This window comes from Mercenaria mercenaria, chromosome 7 (assembly GCF_021730395.1).
Source record: "Mercenaria mercenaria strain notata chromosome 7, MADL_Memer_1, whole genome shotgun sequence".
NCBI classification, from domain to species: domain Eukaryota; kingdom Metazoa; phylum Mollusca; class Bivalvia; order Venerida; family Veneridae; genus Mercenaria; species Mercenaria mercenaria.
This window is the reverse complement of record NC_069367.1, coordinates 14,291,198-14,314,736: the sequence shown is the minus strand read 5'-3', so window position 1 is coordinate 14,314,736 and position 23,539 is coordinate 14,291,198. Positions and strand designations below refer to the sequence as shown.

Below are 23,539 nucleotides of genomic sequence, written 5' to 3'. Positions count from 1 at the left end.
CATGTTCGATCGCTTTCAAGCTGCTTATCTTTGGATGAGGACAGTTGTCAATGACAAGGGCGATTTTTCGGCAAGGCCTGTCCATACGGCCATCAAGCTTCTTAACCTATGTCTTGAAGAACTTTGCCGTCATCCAGGCTTTCGTATTTGCCATGTACCCGGTTGGCAGCGTCTGTACATGCTTGAAACATCTAGGCTTTTCTGATTTGCCTAGAACAAGTAAAGGCAGCTTTTCTGTTCTGTTCAGGACATGTTTGCACAGACAAAAGCTGTCAATCTTTCTGTGTTTATTTCCTGCCGTGGCATTCTTTGGTTTTTTATTCCAGGGTTTTGTCTGGCAGAGCTTTGTAAAATATACCTTTTCAATCTCAAGAATAGCCTGGTACTTTTCTGCATAGGATATTGTGTTTAACTTCCGTTTCGTGCCCTTATTACCCGTTGCCAAGAGTTTGGATATCCCCCGGAATGGTTACCGGGTCCTTCTCCAGAACTCTTGGCGTTGGCCGACTCAGATATCCTCCCGGGTTGGTTACCGGGCCCTTCTCTGAGTTGCTCCACCGGCGCATGGGCAAGTTCTTGACTCCCACCCTCCGACATAACTCACCTGTTTGACAATATTAGATATAATAGTTTTTCTTTCTGGTTATTCGTGAGGAATATCTGATGTGTCAGTAACGAAAACACGATGTTAAATGGTGAAAATGTTCATTTTATGGTGTTTAATAACAAATAATATTTCAGCTAATATAGTAATCACGTGATACATGTACTTTACATCTGACATGTGATTTGGTTATATTTTAAATATCATGTACAGCATAACATTTAAAGATAATTATCAACAGAAGAATAGAGGGTTCACAAGAAAAGTCTTAACAGATATAAGTTTATAAAGAGTGTCGTCAGTTACATACATTTAACAAATGTGTTTTTACGTTAAACTTCCACTACAATATACTTTACGGTCTACAAGTATTAAAAATACAATGACCTTTTCATACATACATAAAACAGATACATGCATGTACACATATCTTGATTTACTTTCATCAATATGAAACGTTCATACATTTAACAAATGAATTTTACTTAGAACTCTCACTGTAATATACTTTACAGATTACAGATAAAGTGTACTTTTTATACATACATAAAACAGAAATATATATGTACATATGCAATGTTTATATTTACATATTTGCTAGCTTTATCTATATTACATTATATTTAATATTTGGTTCCTACAGTTCAAATCTTGTTTTATATAAAGAGATAAATTGAAAATAGTTCGTTTGTCTTGTTTCTGCATTAACTCTATAAATTTATACATGCTCGGTCTAACTTAATAATATTTCTTAATGTATTTTATTCTTAAGGTTGTAAAACAAGAACAAACTAAGAAAAATGATATTCCTCTTCCAAATCCAGTCTGTTACAGCATAAAACTATCATTGATTTCGTGGGATTCTGTTTCTTGAATATCTACCAGTCTGTACATACATTGGCAAAACCGTATTTACAAAGTAAATTCTTCACACCAGAAACCCAATTTCTAAATCCTTTTTTATAATCATCTAATGCGTCACAGTAAAGAACTTTCATTATTATATGATCTGTAATTAATAACTTTATCCGGTATTTGACAATTCTAACATATCTTTTGATAAATAATGGGTACCTACCCAACTCGCCATAAATACCTGTTGAACATGTGCTTACTCTAACATTTAGCAACTGTTTACAGAATTTTAAGTGAATTCTTTCAATTTCTTTTGATTTAGAATTCCCCCATATTTTAGACGCATAATTCAGAACAGAGCCAACAAAGGCATCAAATAATTTACACAATATTTTAGGCTTCGGTCTAAATTTTCTGCAGTTACATAACAAAAAGTTTAAAGCTTTCAATGCCTTATTTGAAAGATGTTTTTGATTCAGATTAAAATTCCCAGTATAGTTAAAAACAACACCTAAATAATTAAAATCATTTACCACATCTAATGTAATCCCATTAAAAGTCCATTTCTCTGTTGGAAGAAGGCCACCTCTTTTTCTGAATACCATAATTTTCGTTTTGACAGTATTAACTTTAAGACCCCAGGTTGAACAATATCCGTTTAATAAATCAATACTGCTTTGAAGTTCATCTGGTGATATAGCTAAAATAACCATGTCGTCTGCAGATAATAGTAATATTAATACTACATCATCAATAAGTATTCTAGCTTCTATATTTTCTTGTAATTTTAGTTCTAAATCTTCTTCGAATAATAAAAAAAGTATCGAGGACATTATCTCCCCTTGTTTCAAGCCAACCTCATATTCGAAAAACTCAGAGAAAGTATTACAATTTCTAATGCAAGACTTAACTTTCAAAACACTTCATTAAATCCACAAAAGTACCATACAACCTTTTATTCTCATTTGAATATTTTTGAACAGTACTCATTAAAATATATAAAGCATCAATGGTAGATCGTCCTTTTCTGAAACCAAACTGAGCATCAGAATTAATATCGTCATCTTCACAAAAAGCACATATTCGTTTATTCAATATTATTGTAAATAACTTAGAAAAACAGCCTATTAACGTAATACCCATGTAATTGTTTACATCATTACGTTCACCCTTTTTATGTACAGGAACAATAACACCTTCCGTCTACTTTTCAGGAAAAAACCGGAGTTCAATACCGCATTAAAAATATCACAAAGGTGAGACGAAACAATATCTATACATTCTATCAAATATTCATTCATAATAAAATCATTGCTCATGGCCTTATTTCTTTTTAAGGTCTTCACTGCACAAAGTATTTCTTCAACAGTTATAATTGTATCTAATTCCTCAAAACAACAATCTGTATTATTAAAATCATGACTGTTACGAAAATCATCAGCCTCAGTTCAGTATTACGTGTCTGATCATTGTCATTACCAATATTTTCAAAAAAAGTTTTAAATTCATCAAGAGTTATTTCATTTGAATTCAACAGTTTCTTTTTCTTGAAATACCTCAAAAATGGACTAGGTTTTGCGTTTTGCAAATTGTCTATATCAATCAATTTTTGTCTCAGAAAGTCTGACTTTTTTTTCTAGATTAATTTTCATATGCCATTTTCAAATCACAAAAATGCTTTCTACTTTCATTCGACTTGAGTCTTGAAAAGAGTGATAATGCTTTCTTATAACGCTTTCTAGCTTCCGTACATTCATTGTCAAACCATTCTGTTTCTTTACAATTGACATTTTCAGTAAAATATGACCTAGACGGATCTGCCGTTTCTCTACTTATGTTAGTAAAACTATTCAGAACATTGTTTATAGACTCTCTACTAGAAATTTCAATATTACTAACAATTTGATTCCATTTTGGCAAATTCGATATAATACCAGAGCGGAACAAATTTCTTTTATTACTGTCCCATTTAAAGGACACATCGTTTACCTGTGAATGTACAGGTGTAACAGTGTTACAATACAATGAGAAACGAATGGGGGCATGATCGCTCCATTCATTAAATGAGTCGATACAAAATTTATACAATAGCATGAAATCTTTTTCTCTGCTCAACAATAGGTCAATCACGGAAGCCCCGTGACTGCTCGCTTAAATAAACAAACCTGAGTTAAAATGATTTACAGTCAACTCGTCCCCTAGTCAACTCGTCCCCCAGTCAACTCGTCCTCGATTTGATCATTTCGTCCCCCTCGGCGATTTCAAATTGGTCATTTCGTCCCCCCTTTTTCGGCCCCCTTTTTAAAACGTATTTTGAAAAAAAAATCAAAGTGTGATAAATAAAGTCGGTTTTTTCTTTCAAATAAGTATATTTTATGCTAAAAATATACGTAAGTTTTCGTTTGTTTTGAGAACTTTTTGCTTTAAAAGTGATCGATTTTACAAGGAAGATTTTCTGTTGTTTTTTTTTTCTATTTGTTTTTGTAAGTCTGCTATGTTGAACAACATGATTGCTGTTTAAATGTCCGTATTTGATGCTGGTTATTTTCAAACCCTTGAATAAGAGTAAACTTTTTATTAAACTTTTTTTACGACAAATAATTTCCTCACTCCAATCAATTACTAACACATTTAATTCTACTTGTGTTGTGGAAAATTTTCACACATTTCATTCGGTCAGTCAACAACTTCTCGTGCAATTAAATACCTTCCGCGGAGCCCAATCAACGCCTTTTAATGTGATTAATAACCTTTAACACCTTTCGTATGCAGGTATATGCTTATTCTACATTTTTTTAGAAACCACTGTCTCCCTACTTTTGAAGTATTTCTTTTTTTTATTTTAATGGCAAATTGAATATACAAAGCATGTTGGTTATTTTAAATAAAATATACGTGACGGATATTAATTGTTTAATTTTTCTTTATTGTATTTTTAATTAAAAACCTTCTTTTATTATGACCAGAGGTAAGGATTTATTGCTCTCTCTTTTCTTACTATGATTTTTAAAAGAGTTACTGAGATTTTCTATTATATTATATTTTAATACTAAGGACATTCTATCTATTTTTTATATTTTTAATATTTCAGTTAATTGTCTTATATTTTCAATATATTTCTTTAATTATTTTATCAAACCTAATTATTTAAAGTTAATTATTTCCAATGTAACTCCTTCAAAACTCACATAAGTCTAACAATTTAACACCGAACGCATTATATACTTTAAGAGGCCCGGGACATATATGAATCCGGTATATAATCATCTCCATCTACATAATTATCTACAGAGTCACATATAACAAAATCTGGTTTGGTTTCAACTCTACTGTTCCAGTCACCTACTAAATATAATTTACCACGGTATTAGAAATATTTTCTCTTGTATAATTTCGAATAAGTTGACATTGGCGATAGCATAAGGGGGCGATTCCTCGCCCTAGATTTAGGTTGCACAGATGTAAACATCTTCATCAAAATTAAAGAAGTTATGGTCCAGTTTTAACCACACTATTGTGTCGTAATGTGTTCTAATAATTTTTACACCCCCTTTTTTAATGAGTTTTTGAAATATATAACCATACCTCTCCTGGCGTTGCGATTCTGAAATTTCCTGTAAAAGTTGTGACCGGTATATTCAGTTAATTAAATATAACTATCTTTGTTTGTCCAAGTCTCATATAGAAATAGTGACCTAAATTTTGTGAACTCCATCTCTGTGATGATAATGGATGATCCAAATCACATTTACCGTTATAAAGTATAGTGTTGACCAATTGGTGAGATTGTCTTCAGTGCCTAGACAATGGATTAAACCTGATCAGAATGTATTGACTAGATTAAAAAGCCTGGGGATATTGAACTTTAGAAGGAAAAAAGCAGGTCGCCCAAGGACTAAGAAACAAAATGGTGTAAATCTAAATAACTTTGTGTATCCAAAACGTTGTAACACCTTAGGCAGTTATAAACAGAATGTTATATGTATGACTTTAAATTGCCGGTCCTTAATCAGGAAACATGTGCTTGTTGGACAATTGCTCCGCGAAGAAAATATTGACTTTGCAATATTAACAGAAACTTAGTATTCAGATGAGAAACAACACCAATTTGAATCCTCAGACCTTAACCAAAATGGTTATAAAATTAGTGTATCAAACCGTAAAAACAGGCTTGGCGGGGGTGTTGCATTGACTTGTCGAAGTGGTATTAACATGCGTAGAATGTCAACCGGTGTGACTCAAAGTTTTGAGTGCGGAGTATGGCAACTTATTTTCAAAAACATCACCATGCACTGTGTGGGTATATATAGGCCTCCTGCGTTGGCTACGACCAACCAGTTTGTGGCGGACCTTTTCCAGTATGTAGAAGATGTGGTTCCAAAGTATTCCAATCTCATGTTCATGGGTGATTTTAACCTACATATTCAGGATGATAGTAATGCTATAGCGGAATTCAAAAATTCATTATTTGCTCTTGGTTTGACGCAGCATGTGGATTTTCCCAGCCATGTCCACGGTCACAGTCTTGACCTAGTAATCCCCGAAGTTGCCAATGGCATTGATATACTTTCATGTGAACCGGGTCCTTTCTTGTCCGACCATTGTGCTGTCAAAATCGTAACTAAGGTGGGAAAGGAAAATATTGTCAGCAATCTGTTGATTTTCGGAACTTTAAAGACATGGATGAATCTGAGTTTGCTAAGGATCTCGCAGATATGTCCATTTGTAGCGAATCCGTCGATCAGTACGTAGAGCAATTTGAAGATGAAATTAATATACTTCTTGATAAACATCCTCCGAAAAAAGAAAAAATGCAAATTTATAGAGCTCCAAAACCCTGGTTCACTGAGGATATTCATTCCATGAAACGACTGGTCCGTAGATCTGAGAAATTGTGGAGAAAATACCGCCAACCCAAAGACTATGAAACTTTCAAAGCAGACCTAAATAACTATCACTATGCTCTAAAACGAGAAAAGGAGTTAACTATAAGCCAGAAAGTACTCGAGTCCAAGGGAGACTCAAAGAAACTCTACCGCTTTGTAAAAGACTTAACTGGAAAGCAAGTCTGAGAACCCCATGCCAACTGTGGAGGACGGTAGTAACTTAGCTGATAAGTTTGCTGATTATTTTATGGATAAAATAGAGAAAATACGAGAGTCTTTGAAAGATTTTGAAAACTTCAGTCCGGTTGTGAAAAATGTGCCAACTTTTGAAAACTTTGAAGAACTCACAAATGAGGAAGTTAGAAAACTTATCAATCAATTACAAACAAAATCATCAGAACTTGACATTCTCCCTACGAATGTTTTCAAGTCATTCCATAATGAGCTGTTGCCTTCAATCACTAGGCTTGTGAATCTTTCCTTGACACAAGGAGTGTTTCCGATAAAATGGAAACAGGCGACTGTCAGACCACTTTTGAAAAAGTCTTGCCTTGAACTGAAATTTGCCAATTATCGCCCTGTCAGCCAGCAACTTGTCATTCTTATCAAAATTAATTGAAAAAGCAGCACTTTATAGACTAAATCATCATGTCAATAAGCATAACCTCCTCCCAAAGAACCAGTCTGCTTATAGACAGTTTCACTCGTGTGAGTCTGCTTTGCTCCGACTTGTGAATGATTTGCTCGATGGGATGGAACATCAGGAGGTAACAGCTTTAATAGCTATAGACCTTAGTGCGGCATTTGATACTAATGATCATGACATCCTAGTCGACGTACTGAAAAATCAATATGGTGTGTGTGGTTCAGCACTGGAATGGGTGGATTCGTACCTACGACCTCGTAGCTGTAGTGTGAGGGTTGATAAAACATCATCATCTCGGCGTGATCTAACATGTAGTGTTCCGCAAGGAAGTTGTTTGGGCCCCTGTCTCTATTTGACCTATGCCGGGACGCTCTTTGACATTGTACCCCCATCTATTTCCGTGTTTGGATTTGCAGATGACCATACTGCGAACGTTCGTTTTCAGCCAACAATCATCGCAGAAAAGACTGCAATTCAAGACCTTCAAAATTGTGCTACTGTTATTAATGATTGGATGAACAGTAACAAACTAAAAATGAACATATCTAAAACAGAATTTATAATGTTTGGTAGTCGCCAACAGTTGAATAAGTGTTCCACCACAGACATTGAAATATGCAGTGATAAAATCAAAGTGCAGAGTTGTATTAGATACTTAGGCGCTTTTCTAGATGACACACTTAATTTCAATGAGCATATAAAAAGGAAATGTAAAACTGCAATGTTGAATTATTTCAAGATCAAAAGTATCCGTGAATACCTAACCAAAGAAGCCACTGAAATATTGGTTTTGTCATTAGTAATTTCTCACTTGGATTACTGTAATGTTATTCTTTATGGTGTTGCTAATTGTGAAGTAGGTAAATTACAACGTATTCAGAATATGTGCGCCAAACTTGTTCTCAGCCGTAAGATGCGTGATAGTTCAAAACAGGCATTATATGACTTGCACTGGCTACCTGTGAAGGCAATAATCAATTTTAAGATCCTTACTTATATGTACAACTGCTTTGTTGGTAATGCTCCTCAATATCTCATAGAACTTTTGTCTAGTAAAATTTCAAAACGTACACTACGTTCGTCAGAATCATCAGTAGGATGCTACGTTGTCCCTTATAACAAGAAAAAAACATTCAGTGACAGAAGCTTCAGTACGGTTGGACCAAAACTTTGGAACGAACTGCCATTAAATCTCAGACAAAGTGAATCAGTTAAAATCTTCAAAAAGCAGTTGAAAACTCACTTCTTCAAAGACTACTATTCATTGTTCTAAAATTCATACTACAGCAATTACATTGAAGCAAATCAAGACTTTGTGTTAATACTGATGAATTGTTTTTACTGTTTTTAATGCATGAGTGTACAACGCCATTGAAGATGCTTTGTGTGTTGAAATAGGCGTTTAAGAAAATTCTCAAGTTTCAAGTTTCAAGAAAAATTAAATCTTTTTTTTTTCTTTGGTAGTTAATTTAAGAAAGTCATCGGAACATTTCTTTGCAGCAGTCAGTCCATTAACATTCCATGAAATGATATTCAGCGCATCCCCGGTGCATCCCTATTTTTCGGCTGCCACAGGTTTTCCGTCAACGTAAAGCGTATCGTACCCCAGCCAGACACGTTTCCCCTCTTTTTTGGCTTCTTTGAGTTGCGGGAGAAGTTTACGTCTCTTATCGTTTACTTCTTTAGAGAACTGTTTGGTTATGTGGTACGGTTTTCCCTGTAAAGTTTTCCACTGTTTTCGCACAAATTCAGGTTCTTTAAAAAGTGTAAATTTCGCAACTATTTTTCTGTGCCTGCCGTCGCCCATTTTTGGGCCCATTCTATGCACCCTTTCGAATTGCATTTGATCGGCTAGATCCTGTGCTAGTTCCATTTCCTTGACCATAAACTGTTTTAATTCATATTCCCGAACACTAAATTGTTTCTCATTGACTGTGATTGTAAATACACAATCTCGTTTTGTAGACTGTTGCGCTCTTGTTCTAAATGAACAACTTTGTCACTAACTAAACCCAAAGAAAAATCTGTTGATTCGAATTTCTCTTCTAACGAGTCCATCCTTTTGTCCGTCCGCACTGATTTGTCTTTCTAGAGTGGTGAGGCGTTTATCAACATTTATGAGTTTGTTGGTGATTGACTGTAAAACAGCCATAATATCAGAATTTGAAGGCTGACTACCTGCTAGCTCTGTATGGGTTCCTTTGTCTGCGTCCATGTTTGTACCGTTACCGTTTCCGTCACAATTACGAATGGCTTCTAAGCTAAATAGATCATCTAAATTCAAACTCAGATCATCATTTTCATACAGTATTGAATTGGTTTGACCTATAAAACTACTCACATCAACAGTCTCAGGTGAATTTGAAAATTTTCCCGCTTTGCAGAAACTTCCATTGTTTGAACTGTCATCACTGTCTCATCAGTAGACATTCTGTTTCAGTGACGCATCATGGTTTCTGTAGTATACTATTGAGTTTCAATCATCGAAATTGGATTTTATATGCTATATCCGAGCACATTTTAAATACAAGTGTAGACAGCATTTAGTGGAGATAATACACAAATATAAAACACATCAATGACATCTGAATATTATAATTATGTAATATAGATTAAGCCTACGTTGTTCTACATCATAGACCTCCCATCCCATTCAAAAGCTTCATGGCATAAGCTATGTTTAAAGATTTTGGGAATAGGTATCTTTAACCCATCAGAAAATGTTAAGATTTCTCTCGCTCATGTTTATTACAGAAGAAACTAACAAATCATACATTTATCGAAAATAATACATTTTATCATTTACACATTTAAAGAATAGAAAGAAAATTAAAATATTTTTATGTTCGCTTTTAGTCAGTTCGTTACATAGATCAGTTTGTTATTCAAATTGTGTTCCCTGTACGTTCATAACAAAGTAAGAATAATACGAACACATTCTGTTGATGCCGAGGAATTTACTGTCGTTAATATGTGACAACAAAACTATATACAGGTTATCACATGTTTGACGTCGCAGGTGTAAAATAAAGCCATTTTACACTGGTGTAATAAAGCTTTCAGACATTTCTTGAAATTCCTATGATGTTATTTGTGTTCGTAAATGAAATGCCCATAGTTGTGGTATATAGTATGTTGGGCAAACGAAACGACCTCTTAAAACCAGATTTCAGGAACACTTACAAAATTCGTAAGAATAAAAATTTCGAAATTTCTTTTTTGTAAAACTGGACATTCGGTTAAAAATATTTCTGTTCAAGCTGTTGAACAACGAAGAAATGAAGTTAACTTCTGATTTCTGATTTCAAGGCTAAACTTAAACATGTGTATGAACTTAAATGGATTAACATTCTACAAACACCCTTTCTATTAGGTTTAAATGATAACATTTATCAAAAGGGAAATATCTCAAAATATTTCGGATTGATATATTTGCTCTGTATTCCCCAAGAAGACGCAAAACTCATTCTCATGGTGTTCGACAAAATGGGAATATCAAACGTAAATTGCGCAAACGAATGTCCGTTGCTGATTGCAATATGATACTAAAACACTCTGGTATATATGCTAAGTTATCATGTTTAACCTCATTACCTGTTTGTTCGCTGAGGCAAATTAATCAAGAAGCTGATAATATTAATATACGTACTCAGTTCTTGAAGCTGCGTCTTTCGCAGCACTTTCTTTGATCTCATATTGATTCAAAATCCGATCATAAACGAAACAATCTACATTTATCTTTCAAAAATAAAGGAATTGAGTTTACTCATTTACCAAGTATTTTAGAGAAAAATCTGTAGTTAATTCTATTCCTAAATATTTCAAGAATTCGGAATCACCTATTTTCTGTTACAAGTATAATAAACCAGTTAGAAACGTTGTTTATTTAAAATAAAATTATCTCGGATCTAGACATAGAGCTTAATATTCCAGACAGTTGTAACTGTGGAGACTCTAATACTGTTATCAACCAGACGGTCATATCATGGCGGGTAATATAAAGATTTTTGATGATAAAAGGTTAAAAATATAGAATTTCTTCGTCTTTTAACTTTGAAATTTTTCTCTCTGAAATAACTCTATTGATGTCTATGCTAAAATGGTGTCGGAAAGAAAATGCAGACCCGAATGCTCTTACTGAATGGAAAAAAAGAATATTTTTAAAGCCATAAAAACTCGAGTAAAATTTTGTAAACCAAACCCTTTCTTATTACCTCCTAAACCCAAGTTTTCATTTCGAAATTTACAGAAAGCTTTATCTAAGCTACATACGTATTTTGTCTTAACTTCTGCAGACAAAGCCTCAAATATAATCATTATTATTATATGACACATTTACTACACGGAAATATTACAAATGAACATAATATATAAACATACGAAAACGTATCAGTTATTGTTACAAGATGAGAATAATATTGTAAAATGTCATGCGGATCAATGTTTGAATTTTAATGCTACACTTGACGACAATCAGATGAAGCTCCCCACTCTTTATTGGAAACTACACAATACTCCATACAAAGCTCGATTCATTGCAAATCCAAGCTTATTCACTACAAAATTAGTTCTCTACTTTTGAAAGACCACGTGAAGAAGTATTATTCCAACGTATATAAGAACTCGGGGTTAATCTGTTTTGGTCCATCAAGAACTCTGGAGATGTTTTCAAAACATTAATAGACAAACACTTCAAATGTTCGACTATATTCTACACTTTATACTTATTTACCACCTAATCTTGCTAGCTTTAATTGAGAAAACATTTTTAAGAGAAGTGAAAAGGCTTGTAATGAAACAAGAGCAAACTTTTTAACAATTTAAGAGATACACCCTATGGAGTTGTGATTTGGTTTGTAAAGCTCTTAGGCCCCACTCATTGCTGATTTATTCTTATACTGTTATGAACGAGACTTCATGCTAAGTTTGTCTACTGTGACACAATTTGAAAACATTGAAAAAAGCTTTTACTGGAACCTCGACGATATCAGCTTGGAGACCAAATAAATAGTGTAGATGTTAATGGGCTGTTTTCGTAATACAAGAGTGTCATTATGACCCTGCATCGCTCACCTGAGTAAAATGAGCTACATATATCAAATATCAACCGAAGCTAAAATATTTAGAAAGTAGGTCAGTATGTCACATTCATGGTCACTGAAAGTCAGTTTTAAGATCAGTGTGCAAAACTGTATATGTAACCTAAATTTCAAGGCTGTATCTTAAAAAAAACTAGGAAGTAGGTTGGGGTAGGGCCTCTTTTCACTCCAGGGGCATAATTGAAACAATATTATAAGAAATCAACTAGACAATGATACATACCAAATATCAAAGGCCTTCGACAAGATTTTTTTATTTTTTTCCTATATAAGTCTATATTAAACTTGGGACACCCTGGACGGGGCCTCTTTTCCACTAAGGGGCATAATTTGAATAATCTTGGTATAGAGGACCACAAAGCAATGCAACATACCAAATATCAAAAGCCTGGGCTTTTCAGTTTCATATAAGAATATTTTTAAAGTTTTTCCTATATAAATATAATGTAAAACTATGGACCCCAAGGAAGGGCCTCTTTTCATCTCAGGTTAATAATTTGAGCAATTTTTGTAGAGGACCATAAGGCAATACTACATACATTACATCAAAGGCCTAGGTCTTGTGGTTTCAAACAAGAAGATTTTTAAAGTCTTTTCCTTTAAATCATGTGGCCCCGGCCTGGGCGGGGCAATATTTGACCTTAGGGGGATGAATTGAACAAACTTGGTAAAGGACCAATAGAGGATGCTACATACCAAACATCAAAGTCCTAGGCCCTGCGGTTTTGAACAAGAAGATTTTCAAAGTTGTTCACTATATAAGACTAAATTAAACATTAACAGACTTCGTAGAGGACTGTTTGATGATGCTACATACCAAATATCAAAGCTCTAGACCATATGGTTTTGAACAAGAAGATTATCAAACCTTTTCCCTATTTAAGTCTTTATAAACCATTAATTTGACCCCGGGGAGGAGGGGGGGGGGGTCACCGAAAGATAATTTCTGTGGACTTAGTGTAAATCTGCCCAGTGGTTTTGAAGAAGATTTTTGAAATTTACAATATAGCCATAATAAGGAAAAAATCCCCGCCCCTGGTGGCCATGTTTTTTTTTACCGAAACAGAATGGCTTAGTCAATTTTGGTAGAGGGTCACCTAGAGATCATTTCTACAAAATATTTTTGAAATCCGGCTAACAGTTTCTGACGAGAAGATTTTCAAAGTTTTTCATTTCGATTGCCATGGCAACCAGAGTTCTGCATGGAATTAATTTTTTGGGCAATTTTGAAAGGAGGCTATCCAAGGATTATTCCTGTGAAGTTTGGTGTAAATTGGTCAAGTGGTTCTAAAGAAGAAGATTTTTTTTTATAAATTATTGACAGACGACGGACGATGGACATCAAGCGGTCACAAATGCTCACCTTGTCACTGCGCGACAGGTAGCACTTTTCATCAAAGCCTGAAAAAAAATATTTCATTGACCTTTTTCATGTGATGTCGTGCAATCAAAAGATGTCTTACATAGTCAGTTTCCTAACGCCCATGGAGTTTTATTGCAACAACTGATGCCAAATGAAATGTATACATTTTAGAAAAGATTGTTTCATATCTTGCATGAAAACCGAATTCTTAATTGCCAGAGCGGTGCGTATCTATATTTTGCTCACATGTGTTTATCATATATGGGTTGTTATACAAGCTTCTTAAATATTAGGGGAAAAGGTAAAGTTTACATCTATCAGATTTTTGATTACAATAACTAACTGATTGTCAGTATATATGTATATGTCAAACAATGTTAGTCTACAGTAATCTGAAATGTTAAACAATAAGTTATAGTAACTACGTAGACACAATCGATATACAATATAACTTGTCAGTGTTAGCAGTGTTGCTCTTTTAAATTTATATTTGATTAAAAATTATGAACACTGTACATGTACATACTAAAAAGTACTAATAACCATAGATACCTCAAACCCAGTGTTTTGCATAAGAATGTTGCCGTTTTATCGGTAAATTTTAGCGTTGGATTACCAACAAAGCCCCAATAACCATTGTAAAAAGCCTCAACAAATCCTTCCGTGCCACGTGCATTAGTTGGCCACAACCGTATCGGGAACCCTAAAGAAAAAACATATTCTGTCACACAGTGTCCTAGTCCGCTTCGAGTGCGGGAGGTCGTGGGTTCGATCCCCGGCCGCGTCATACCAAAGACGTAAAAAATGGTACTAGCAGCTTCCTCGCTTGGCGCTCAGCATTAAGGGGATAGTGCTAGGACTGGTCACCCGGTGTCAGTATAATGTGACTGTGTGGGGTATCATGCCACGTGTCTACGGCGTGATATTCCAGTGAGGCAGCACTATAAAGTTGGGCATTGTGCTCACTGCTACAAGTAGACACCGTCGTTTATATGACTGAAAAATTGTTGAAAAAGACGTTAAACCCGAACACACACACACACACAGTGTTCTGTTTATGCATATGTGTGCTGTTTTTATGTACACACATTTGATGAGAAAAGTAAACAACATCAAGTGTGTAACAGTAGCAATGTCAGAAATGTATGTCTCATTTTGTCTCATACGACCTACTCAGTGAGAGCATTCGGGTTCGAACCCTTTTTCAACAATTTTTCAGGTCATAACAACGACGTGTAAACTTGTAGCAGTGAACTCAGTGCTCAACTTTATAGTGCTGCTGCCTCCTAGTACTATCCTTTTAATGGTGAGCGGTAAGCTAGGAAACTACAGTGCTCAGAAAGGTGAGTATGGTCTAAATGTCGGAGTATCAACAATAACTTTAAACGGCTATTATGATTTCTGCATGTTATATGAATGCGTTTTACCAACAGACAAATCGAAATCAGAATACAGTAAGTGTATTTGTAGATCAATATATTTTCCCTGGAATGTGTAAAAATTTGTAAAATTATTTTGCAATAAAGTATGTAAAAATATTTGGGATGTCAAATTAATCGGTATATTCCCCGTTCTGGAAATCAAGATATTTATACATCAAAGCTGACATAAAGATGATTATATATTTACAGCAAAGTACCTTCAGAATAGTGAGCATTTGCTAGTAACACTGTGACGAAATAAATATATCTCATGATTGTGGCCAATTGATTTATCTTGATTTATCTGAAAATAAAGAGACAATATTTAAGCGTAATAAATAGTGTTCTTTAGACATATCAATGTAAACCAATCGCAAAGTGCAGCCAGCAGGACTTATTTGTGCGATGAATGAATTTTGCGTAAATCAACTTTTCTGCACATAATGTTTATCTTTTAGCAAAATGATACAGTTAACCGCATTAACATGATAGAATCTTATGAAACAGATATATATGTAGATCTTATTTACCGGAGATTTGTTGGTTCTTAGTTTGAGTTTCATATTTGCCCAATTACTGTTTTAAACTTCAAAGTCTCTTGCTGTTTGTGTATGCTCTACGAAGGTTTATATGTTGTATACAGTATATAAACCGTTAAAAATTAATATGTTTTTCATTATCATATGTTGCATTACTTTCGAATGCCCTTGTCCCTGGTTCCAGGCATGTATGAAGGGGAAAATCGCAGTAACAATGCAGATCAGATGCTTTAATGCCAAATTCTTATTGTTATGAAATGCTCTGTCCGAGCCGAATATTTATTCAGAAGCACAAGGGAGGCTAGCTTACTCCCCCTCTTTCATCTCTTCTGATTTGGGTGTTAGGGAAAGTTCTTCGATAACCATAATCATATCAGTGATTTTGGGAAGTACAACGAGTATGCTTTTATTTTATATCTCACAGTACAACAAAGTACATACAATGCTTGGAAGCAGGTCAACACCCTCGTATTGATAACTAATATAAGTTTGTGTTCCTGTTTACCGAAATTTCCAATGATTTGCAAAATGTTAGACAAAGTTATGGTTTTCATAACGTAAAGTAAAAATGATCGTTTTTAAATCTTGAATGCATGATTTTGATAGTTTTGTTGAATTGTTCGCCTCTGCTATTTAAAAAATGCGGACCGTTTCCAAGAACAACAGAGTGATAATCGAAATAATTACCGGACCTGCTAGGAAAACAATGAATGCAATTAGTCTTCATTTCATGTTTTATGCACGAATAGCGACAATTCATATATGATTTGTGTATTAACGTCTGCAGAAGCCCGCGGTGTTGTTGATGACCTCGACTGAATATCCAAGTGTTGAATTGCCGAAGTGCAAAATATGGAACTGTTGATTTATTACATGAATTATATCAAAGGCAGTTGCAGACTCTTATTCTATAACTTTCTGAAGGCTTTTAAACATTATTCGACGATATTTTGTTTTAACTGAAGGATGAAATACAGTTTTTAAGACTGGCGAACATGTGACCGCTATGTATTTTGCGCACAATCAGGCTGATTATAATATTAGCCTTCCAAATGCCATTTCATCACATGAATATTTGGACAGAAGGTGTAGAAGCTTTCAGCAATCCATTTGTTTAAATAAATCTCAATGGACATGCAGCAAAAATAACTAAAAAGGTTAAAGTGGCTAATGTATAATCGTATTGCAACACATACGCGACTGTGGCAATACCAGCTACCTTGTACTCTGTGTTTTCTAGAACTGCTCCAGCTGACAATTTTCATGGACATACATTATCATATTAAGCTACAAATACGTTTTTTCTATTGTGTCTACGTTTTATATTTTTACACACAACTTTCTAGTTCTTTATATAACTATGATGTAAATGTTGGAGATTTACAAACCTTATCGATAAAAATCAACTTCAAGGATATTAGAGGGTTCTCATAAATCGTTTGGTGTCGGTTATTTTAACTCGTATATATGTATATAATGCTTTATGGTGAAATCGAATTATAATATTCGTTTGTTTTATTATAACAATAATAATTATCTGTTTATTTGTTGTTATTTTGTTGCAGTTGAGTTGTTGCTGTTGTTGTTGTTGTTGTTTGTTTGTTTTAGTTTAACATCACATCGACCCAGGTAAAGTTCATGGGCTGACTTTCTAGCTTTTGATGATATAAGAAGACCCCAGGTGCCCCTCTGGTTATGATTTCATCACGGGCGGACACCGGATATATTAACACGTCAAAGTATTAGTAAAAACTTAATGTGTCCCTTTAAGGCCATCCAGCTATTACGGTCAAGTTGACCCAAACCAGTTGTTTATTTTTTTTAATACCAGAGTTTCACTGTAGCCTACCCGTCATGCAGCATACATGTGACATGAAAAGAGAAATATACTTAACCTTTAGCCTGCTGGCGGCAAGTGATTCTGCCTTTGCGACCAGTGCAGACCAAGATCAGCCTGCATATCCGTGCAGGCTGATCATGGTCTGCACTGTTAGCGGATGTGCAGGCTGATCTTGGTCTGCACTGGTCGCTATTCAGTCAGTAAATTTTCAGCGAAGACCTCTTTGAACAATAAATGGTACTGTCCAAATTGAATGATGCACCAGTTCATATTAGAAATTTAGCAGGCTAAAGGTTAAGAAGACTGTACTGTATGGTTACAGACAGTAATAAAGCAAACAGTGTGATCCTCCTGTTTGACTATTTCTCAATTAAAATAAAATTATAAACACTAAGATAAGTTAATGTGAAAGTATTAAACACGTTTACTTTTATGATCTTCCTCCTGACTTACATAATTATACATATAAAATAAAACAATGTTGTTGTCGGCACAGCATCAATCAAATTTTAATGTGTGGCCTAGTCAGCAAAAACGTTTTTCTATATATTTTATGGACTGCAGGAGTTTGTTTATAAAACTGCTTTGAACCTTATTTTTGATACTCTTGGATTGATTTTACAATTACTTACAAATGAAATACTTTTTCAACTTTGAAATAAAAGATCCTATGCCAGGAGGCGTACTAATAAGCTGATGTTACTACAATGTTATATTATAATCTACAATAAAAACTGTAAAATGACAAACAAACCTGAGACACCATAAACTTGACAACTTCCACTTTTTTACATTTTCACACTGTCGTTCACATTACAATTCAAAAAGTAAACTATTGATAAGCTTGTATTGGCGTGTACCTCAAAGTGGATAATATCGAAGGTAGTGCCGACCATACATTTTAATGATCCATAAGGCTTCAAATCTTAAGATAGATGTCATAAATAACTACAAATAAAGCACGCCATTCAAAAAAGCAGGGCAAAGAGAACTCAATTGCTCAGCTGGTAGTAAATAAAGATAATGACTGTTTTAGGTAGTTACTTATTATATATTATACTTTATAGAATTGCGAACTTGTATTTTTCAAGATGGCGTCCAATATGGCGGCGATCCATTTCTACGGCGGCTGATGTCTGCACTACGATTACAACTTTCTAAAGGATGAATTCAAAAATATTTTTTAGGAAATGGATGTTCAAAAGACTTAACATATTCACAGAAAGCGAAATAAATGATTCTGTTATACAAATATCAGATTTAATTTTGGAATAAAGGATAAAAGAAATGCATGCTAAAAGGTAAGCATAATAATTTTATTAGTGTGAGATTCCTATAGGCATTAAACATATATATCATATACATAAATGTAATTTGTAAAATAAACGAAAAACAGGTACGAGTATATGAAAAGAATTTATTTTACAACTTCCTAAATTTTAAATCATTCTTTTTCAGCACAGTAGTAGACTCGCGCTGATGATCTCTTATGAACACCTTTATCAAACAAACTGCTATTATTTTGCTCAGGTTGACAGGTAATCATGGTGGCATGGAAACCTTCTGAACTTAGCTAAACACTACTTCACTCAAGATAACTCTTACGCGAACAAATGTATATTAATGCCGACATACTCGTGGATTCAACCTACTTGAAATATTAACGTAAGTATCATATCTTGCAGACAAATAAATCAAGCTTTATCTTGCAGATAAAAAAATCAAACTTTATAGATAAGAAGCTAGAAATACGATAAACGTTGTTTTTTTGCACTTATCTTACTTGTATTATTTCTATATCTCTTACACTACTGATCTAATAAGCAAAATAAATACTGTTTCAAGTGATCATTGCATAGCTTATGCATGTTTATACAATAAAAAACCATTTGCTTTAAAAGCAGAATAAATATAAAACATGCACAAAACTTTAAATGTTTAAAGCGCGGTACCTGCAAATGCGCAATGCCCATAAATCGAAAATGTAATGTCATATGTGTACATTTTAACGTATACAAACAAACGACTAGTCAAAATAAATCATACAGATAACTAGGGAAAAATAAGCAAATGAATGTAAAGAGCAGGGTACCATATATCTATAGTCAATTGCAGAAATATCACCTGGGGAATTTTAAATCTGTTTCTAGTACACCAAACCTCCCTTTTTAACCAATAGATTTTACTAGAACGTGTAAATAACGGACATCCATGCCAGCGGAAAAATACCTCGGTATCGCTAATTTTGCGCACACGACTAATCCATCAGCAAATTAGTTTTTGTTTGAAAATCGCGCTTAAACTAAATGTAGTCAAAAGATATAAAGTCTTTTTATCAGTCATCTATAAAATATTAATGATACCCGGTACATTTACTGATTATTCCGAAACACTGTCATATCACGCTTTTTGACTCTTTACCTAGAGCATGTAAACTCTGGAAAATTCCGCTTTTGTTTTCGATGCGCTAAAAATAGCACAGTGTCCCTTTTCAATTTTAGTCAATATTTACATATTTTCAATGAAATAAAATTTTGCAACAAATTCCAGCAAGTGTTGGTAAAACATACGATTGATTGCTACTTTCTAACAATCCATTTAAGCTAAGAAGTGATGCTTTAAAATTTCTTTAATGTATCTCTGAGCATCCAATGTATCTCTGTGCATTCAAATTTCCACAGATGACAATGGGTCATTCCTTTGCTACCAATGATGACACCTCAGACCATTATCACACCCCTTCGAAGCCTGTCATGCATTAATGACCGAGACTCATAGGAAAATAAATGGTTCCAATTCTGACGATGCCAATGATGGTGAATACGTTCTCAACGTACGTGTCATGATACCGTAGGAATATTGGCGACGTGTTCTCATCGGGCCAGGTTGGTCACGTTTTAGGTTGCGTTTAGTTTGCGGACAAATGTTACACAGTGCAGCTGCCAAACGTCGCCGGTCTGAACCTATGCCGTAGATGCGGCAAGACAATGCTCGACCCTGCCGTTGGCTACCTGCACGTGGTCTGTCTGACGTAGGAAGATTATGCACTTCACTAGTCAGCCTGAAACGACTAACCGGTTCATAAGTTGTCTTCAAATTACAAACAAATGTCCTACTGACGTAAATGGCGGAAACGCTCCCTTTCAATATCCAAATGACCCTATTTCGCATGGCTTCTGACAACCTAGACAAATGCCAATGCGAATTAATACATGTATCAGTAAATGTATTTTGAAATATTTACGGTAAATAACTTATCAAAATTGCAGCAACATCAAATTATGCAATCCTATAATTTTATTTATTTTGATATCTCATTCCCATTTTAAATAATTATTATATTAGTTGATATATAAATTGCATTTAACTAGTAACTCGCTCTCAGTTTCATAGTTAATTGGAGTTCTCTAAACAATTTGATTTAAACTGCATTTTTGAAAGTGACAGACCAAATAATTATACCGACATGAACTTGTGTGATTTGACAAATTAAAGACCCAGCACAGCCTATTGACCTACTTTTTCCTCCCACACGACTTAAATGAAAGTCATTCTGATAATACTGTTTAAATACAGCTATACTAGGTGACAGGTGGACAATTCAGGCCTTCACTGAATTAATGTATTTTCACAACTTCATCTGCAAACTGATCCTGTCTATCTGTTTTAAATACAATTTTAAAAACACGGATAAATGACCATCTTACACAGTAGATACAAACTCAACTTAATGCTTCCAGTATTGTGCATTCTGCTACATTAATTTAATAAAATGTTTAGACATTAAACACATTGTCTTGGCCTTATATATACTTGTTTCTCTTTTTCTGTAAAGTTACCATGATCATGCAAATATAAAATATTACAGTTATTCTGTGGCGCGTGTTTAAAGGTATAAATATTTCGAAAGGGGTGTAACTCAACCCAAGACATTTTTTGAAATATTTGCATAAGTTTGACAAGTATAGTTACGAGATTTCAATAGTTTGTTATTATCCAATGTCAGAGATACTTTCTACAACAGACAGTAATCCGATGTCAGAGATACTTTCTACAACAGACAGTAAGTAAAATTATGGTGATTTTCACAATATTATCCGAAAATGTAGGTAAATATGTTTAATGGGGGAAGTTACAAAGGTGCTGGTACTTACAAAATGTACTTTTCTCATTAGTATACCCCAAAAGTTTAATTTTCTTTGCAACTTCGTTAAAATATTTGTGTTATTGAGCGTTTTATCTTTTATTTTGATGTTAAAAATAAAATTTACTTGCTAAACTAATTCAATACGTTAATGCTTGGTTATTTTTGTATTTTAATTGAACGTTTGGCAGAACGTTAGTTCTAGGTGAATGTTACTTATTAACTTGAAATTTCGAGAGTTGCTTACTCGAAAGATCGAATTACCACTTCGAAATTATGAGATACAACTTAATACTTAACGTCTTAAAAATAAATTTACCATGTGTAAGTCTGGAAGGTCTTCAGCCAATTTTAAACACTAATGAAAAGGAAATATCGACAAACTCCAAATTGATATGTTGTTACATCAAAGGTAACAACCGCTTGTTACAGTAAGTAAAAGTAACAGAAAAACTATCCAGCAACTATTTACAATAACAAAATTTTATTCAAAAAACTGACAATACCTTAAAATGTCAAGTTGCAGTAAAATCCAATCTTACAAAAACTGTATGTGTAAAACTAGTCCAAAGCCTGTCCTGGTCAAATTTAAGTCCAAAGAGTAATAACTCCAACTTATTCACATATCAAACTGTATCTAAGTATGTCCAAAAATTATAAATCCTCTCATCAAAGATAACTTTTTAAATCCTCAATTCTAAGTAAATCCTTCTTATGTTAAAATATCCAAACTGGTAATATTTTGTTATTAAGAAATAAAGGAAAGTTTTTAATAATACTATAACTCTGCTCTGTCCTAAAAAGGCTCCCTATTTAATGTATCATGGAAGGTTCCAGAACTTTCAAGTGACACTAAGAATAAAAGAACTTTCTGGAAAATCCAAGAACAATCCAGACATTTAAAAATAGTTGTTACATCCTGTTTATCAGTATTGTGGTATTACATTCTGTAACACCATAGAATATATTTACATGGTGCCTCAAGACTATGTCAATAATCAATGATTCATCAATAAAGTAAAGCTTAAAAGGTGGAAGTCATTTACATAACAGTGTACTTCTGAATAAGACTTTAATCGGGTACTAGAGTAGCTCTAAAGTTTGTTCCACAGAATGTCCAACATGGCAACGCCTGTAGCGTAATAACAGGGACCAACTGAAAATTAAAAATGTGCGTACGTCAATTGAAGGCACCTCTTTATCGTCAACAAAAAATAACAATATCAAACAAATATGTACATGCGAATACTGTTATTTCAAAATTTTATCGGCTTTATTATTTCCTTTAGATCCTGACGTGCAGTCTGGTCAGGATCCATGCTGTTCGCTTTCAAAGCCTAATGGAATTAGAGAAACTAATAACGAACAGCATGTACCCTGTCCATGCATGGTCTGGATCCATGCTGGTCGCAAACCCACTATGTTGGTTTTCCCATGGCGCGGCTCATATAACTGATATTTCCATCAGCTGAAGTTGTTCATTAAATATTAAAACTGGGTATTACACACTTCGTTTTCCAAAATTGTGCAGTCCAAAAGTTATCATTAACATCACTAAGTCAGGTTTCATTGAATGAATGAACATCAGAAAGTAGCTGTTCTATTTCAAGGATTTCAATTTTTAACGAAAGCATTGAGCGTTAAAGGGGATTCTTCTGAAAATAGTAGACAAAATATGTAAAGGAACTAGTACTTGAAATTTATTCCGAGCTTGAAATATCATTGATTTCGCCAGCAAGAAGGTGCAGCGACATGAAAGTGATCAGTTAAAACTAGAGAAGTGTTTAAGACATTTTGCTTATATTTCACATAAAATCCAGCTCTTTCTCTATATACAATAATTAAATTTATTTTTATCGTCACATGTCATTAAAATGTAAACAAAAACTGTTATATTACTGGTCGACAAAAACAATTGTGAAAACCTTGTTGCTTCATTAAAAAGTATTTTGATAATAGCTTGAGTGTAAATAACTGGAGATAGACCATGTTTTTTGGTCAAAACTGACATCTGTATTTAATACAATAAGTACATGATTTCCTAAAAATTACCTTTACATACTTTAATTGTGTCTTTAAATAATAAATTTGAACATCAAATTATCTGTGATTTTTCAGTAGTTTTTGACATCATGTAGCTAG

The 23,539-nt window shown here is 33.9% G+C and overlaps 1 protein-coding gene across 4 annotated transcripts in view; it reads right to left on the bottom strand.

Annotated features, from left to right (window-relative positions):
* The window catches only part of LOC123554870 (scavenger receptor cysteine-rich type 1 protein M160-like), a 76,862-nt gene extending 58,782 nt beyond the window's left edge, over window positions 1-18,080 (bottom strand). The window contains exons 1-3 of one of the 4 annotated variants that reach the window (XM_053547624.1): window positions 18,008-18,080; window positions 15,093-15,178; window positions 14,006-14,156 (exon numbers count right to left, since the gene is read on the bottom strand). In XM_053547624.1, coding sequence (XP_053403599.1) covers window positions 14,006-14,156; window positions 15,093-15,147 — 206 coding nt within the window. In that variant the 5' untranslated portion in view covers window positions 15,148-15,178; window positions 18,008-18,080. The remainder of the gene's footprint in view (window positions 1-14,005; window positions 14,157-15,092; window positions 15,179-18,007) is intronic. The other 3 variants (XM_045345258.2, XM_053547623.1, XM_053547622.1) reach the window with 3 other exon arrangements.
* Between the last annotated feature and the right edge of the window lie 5,459 nt (window positions 18,081-23,539).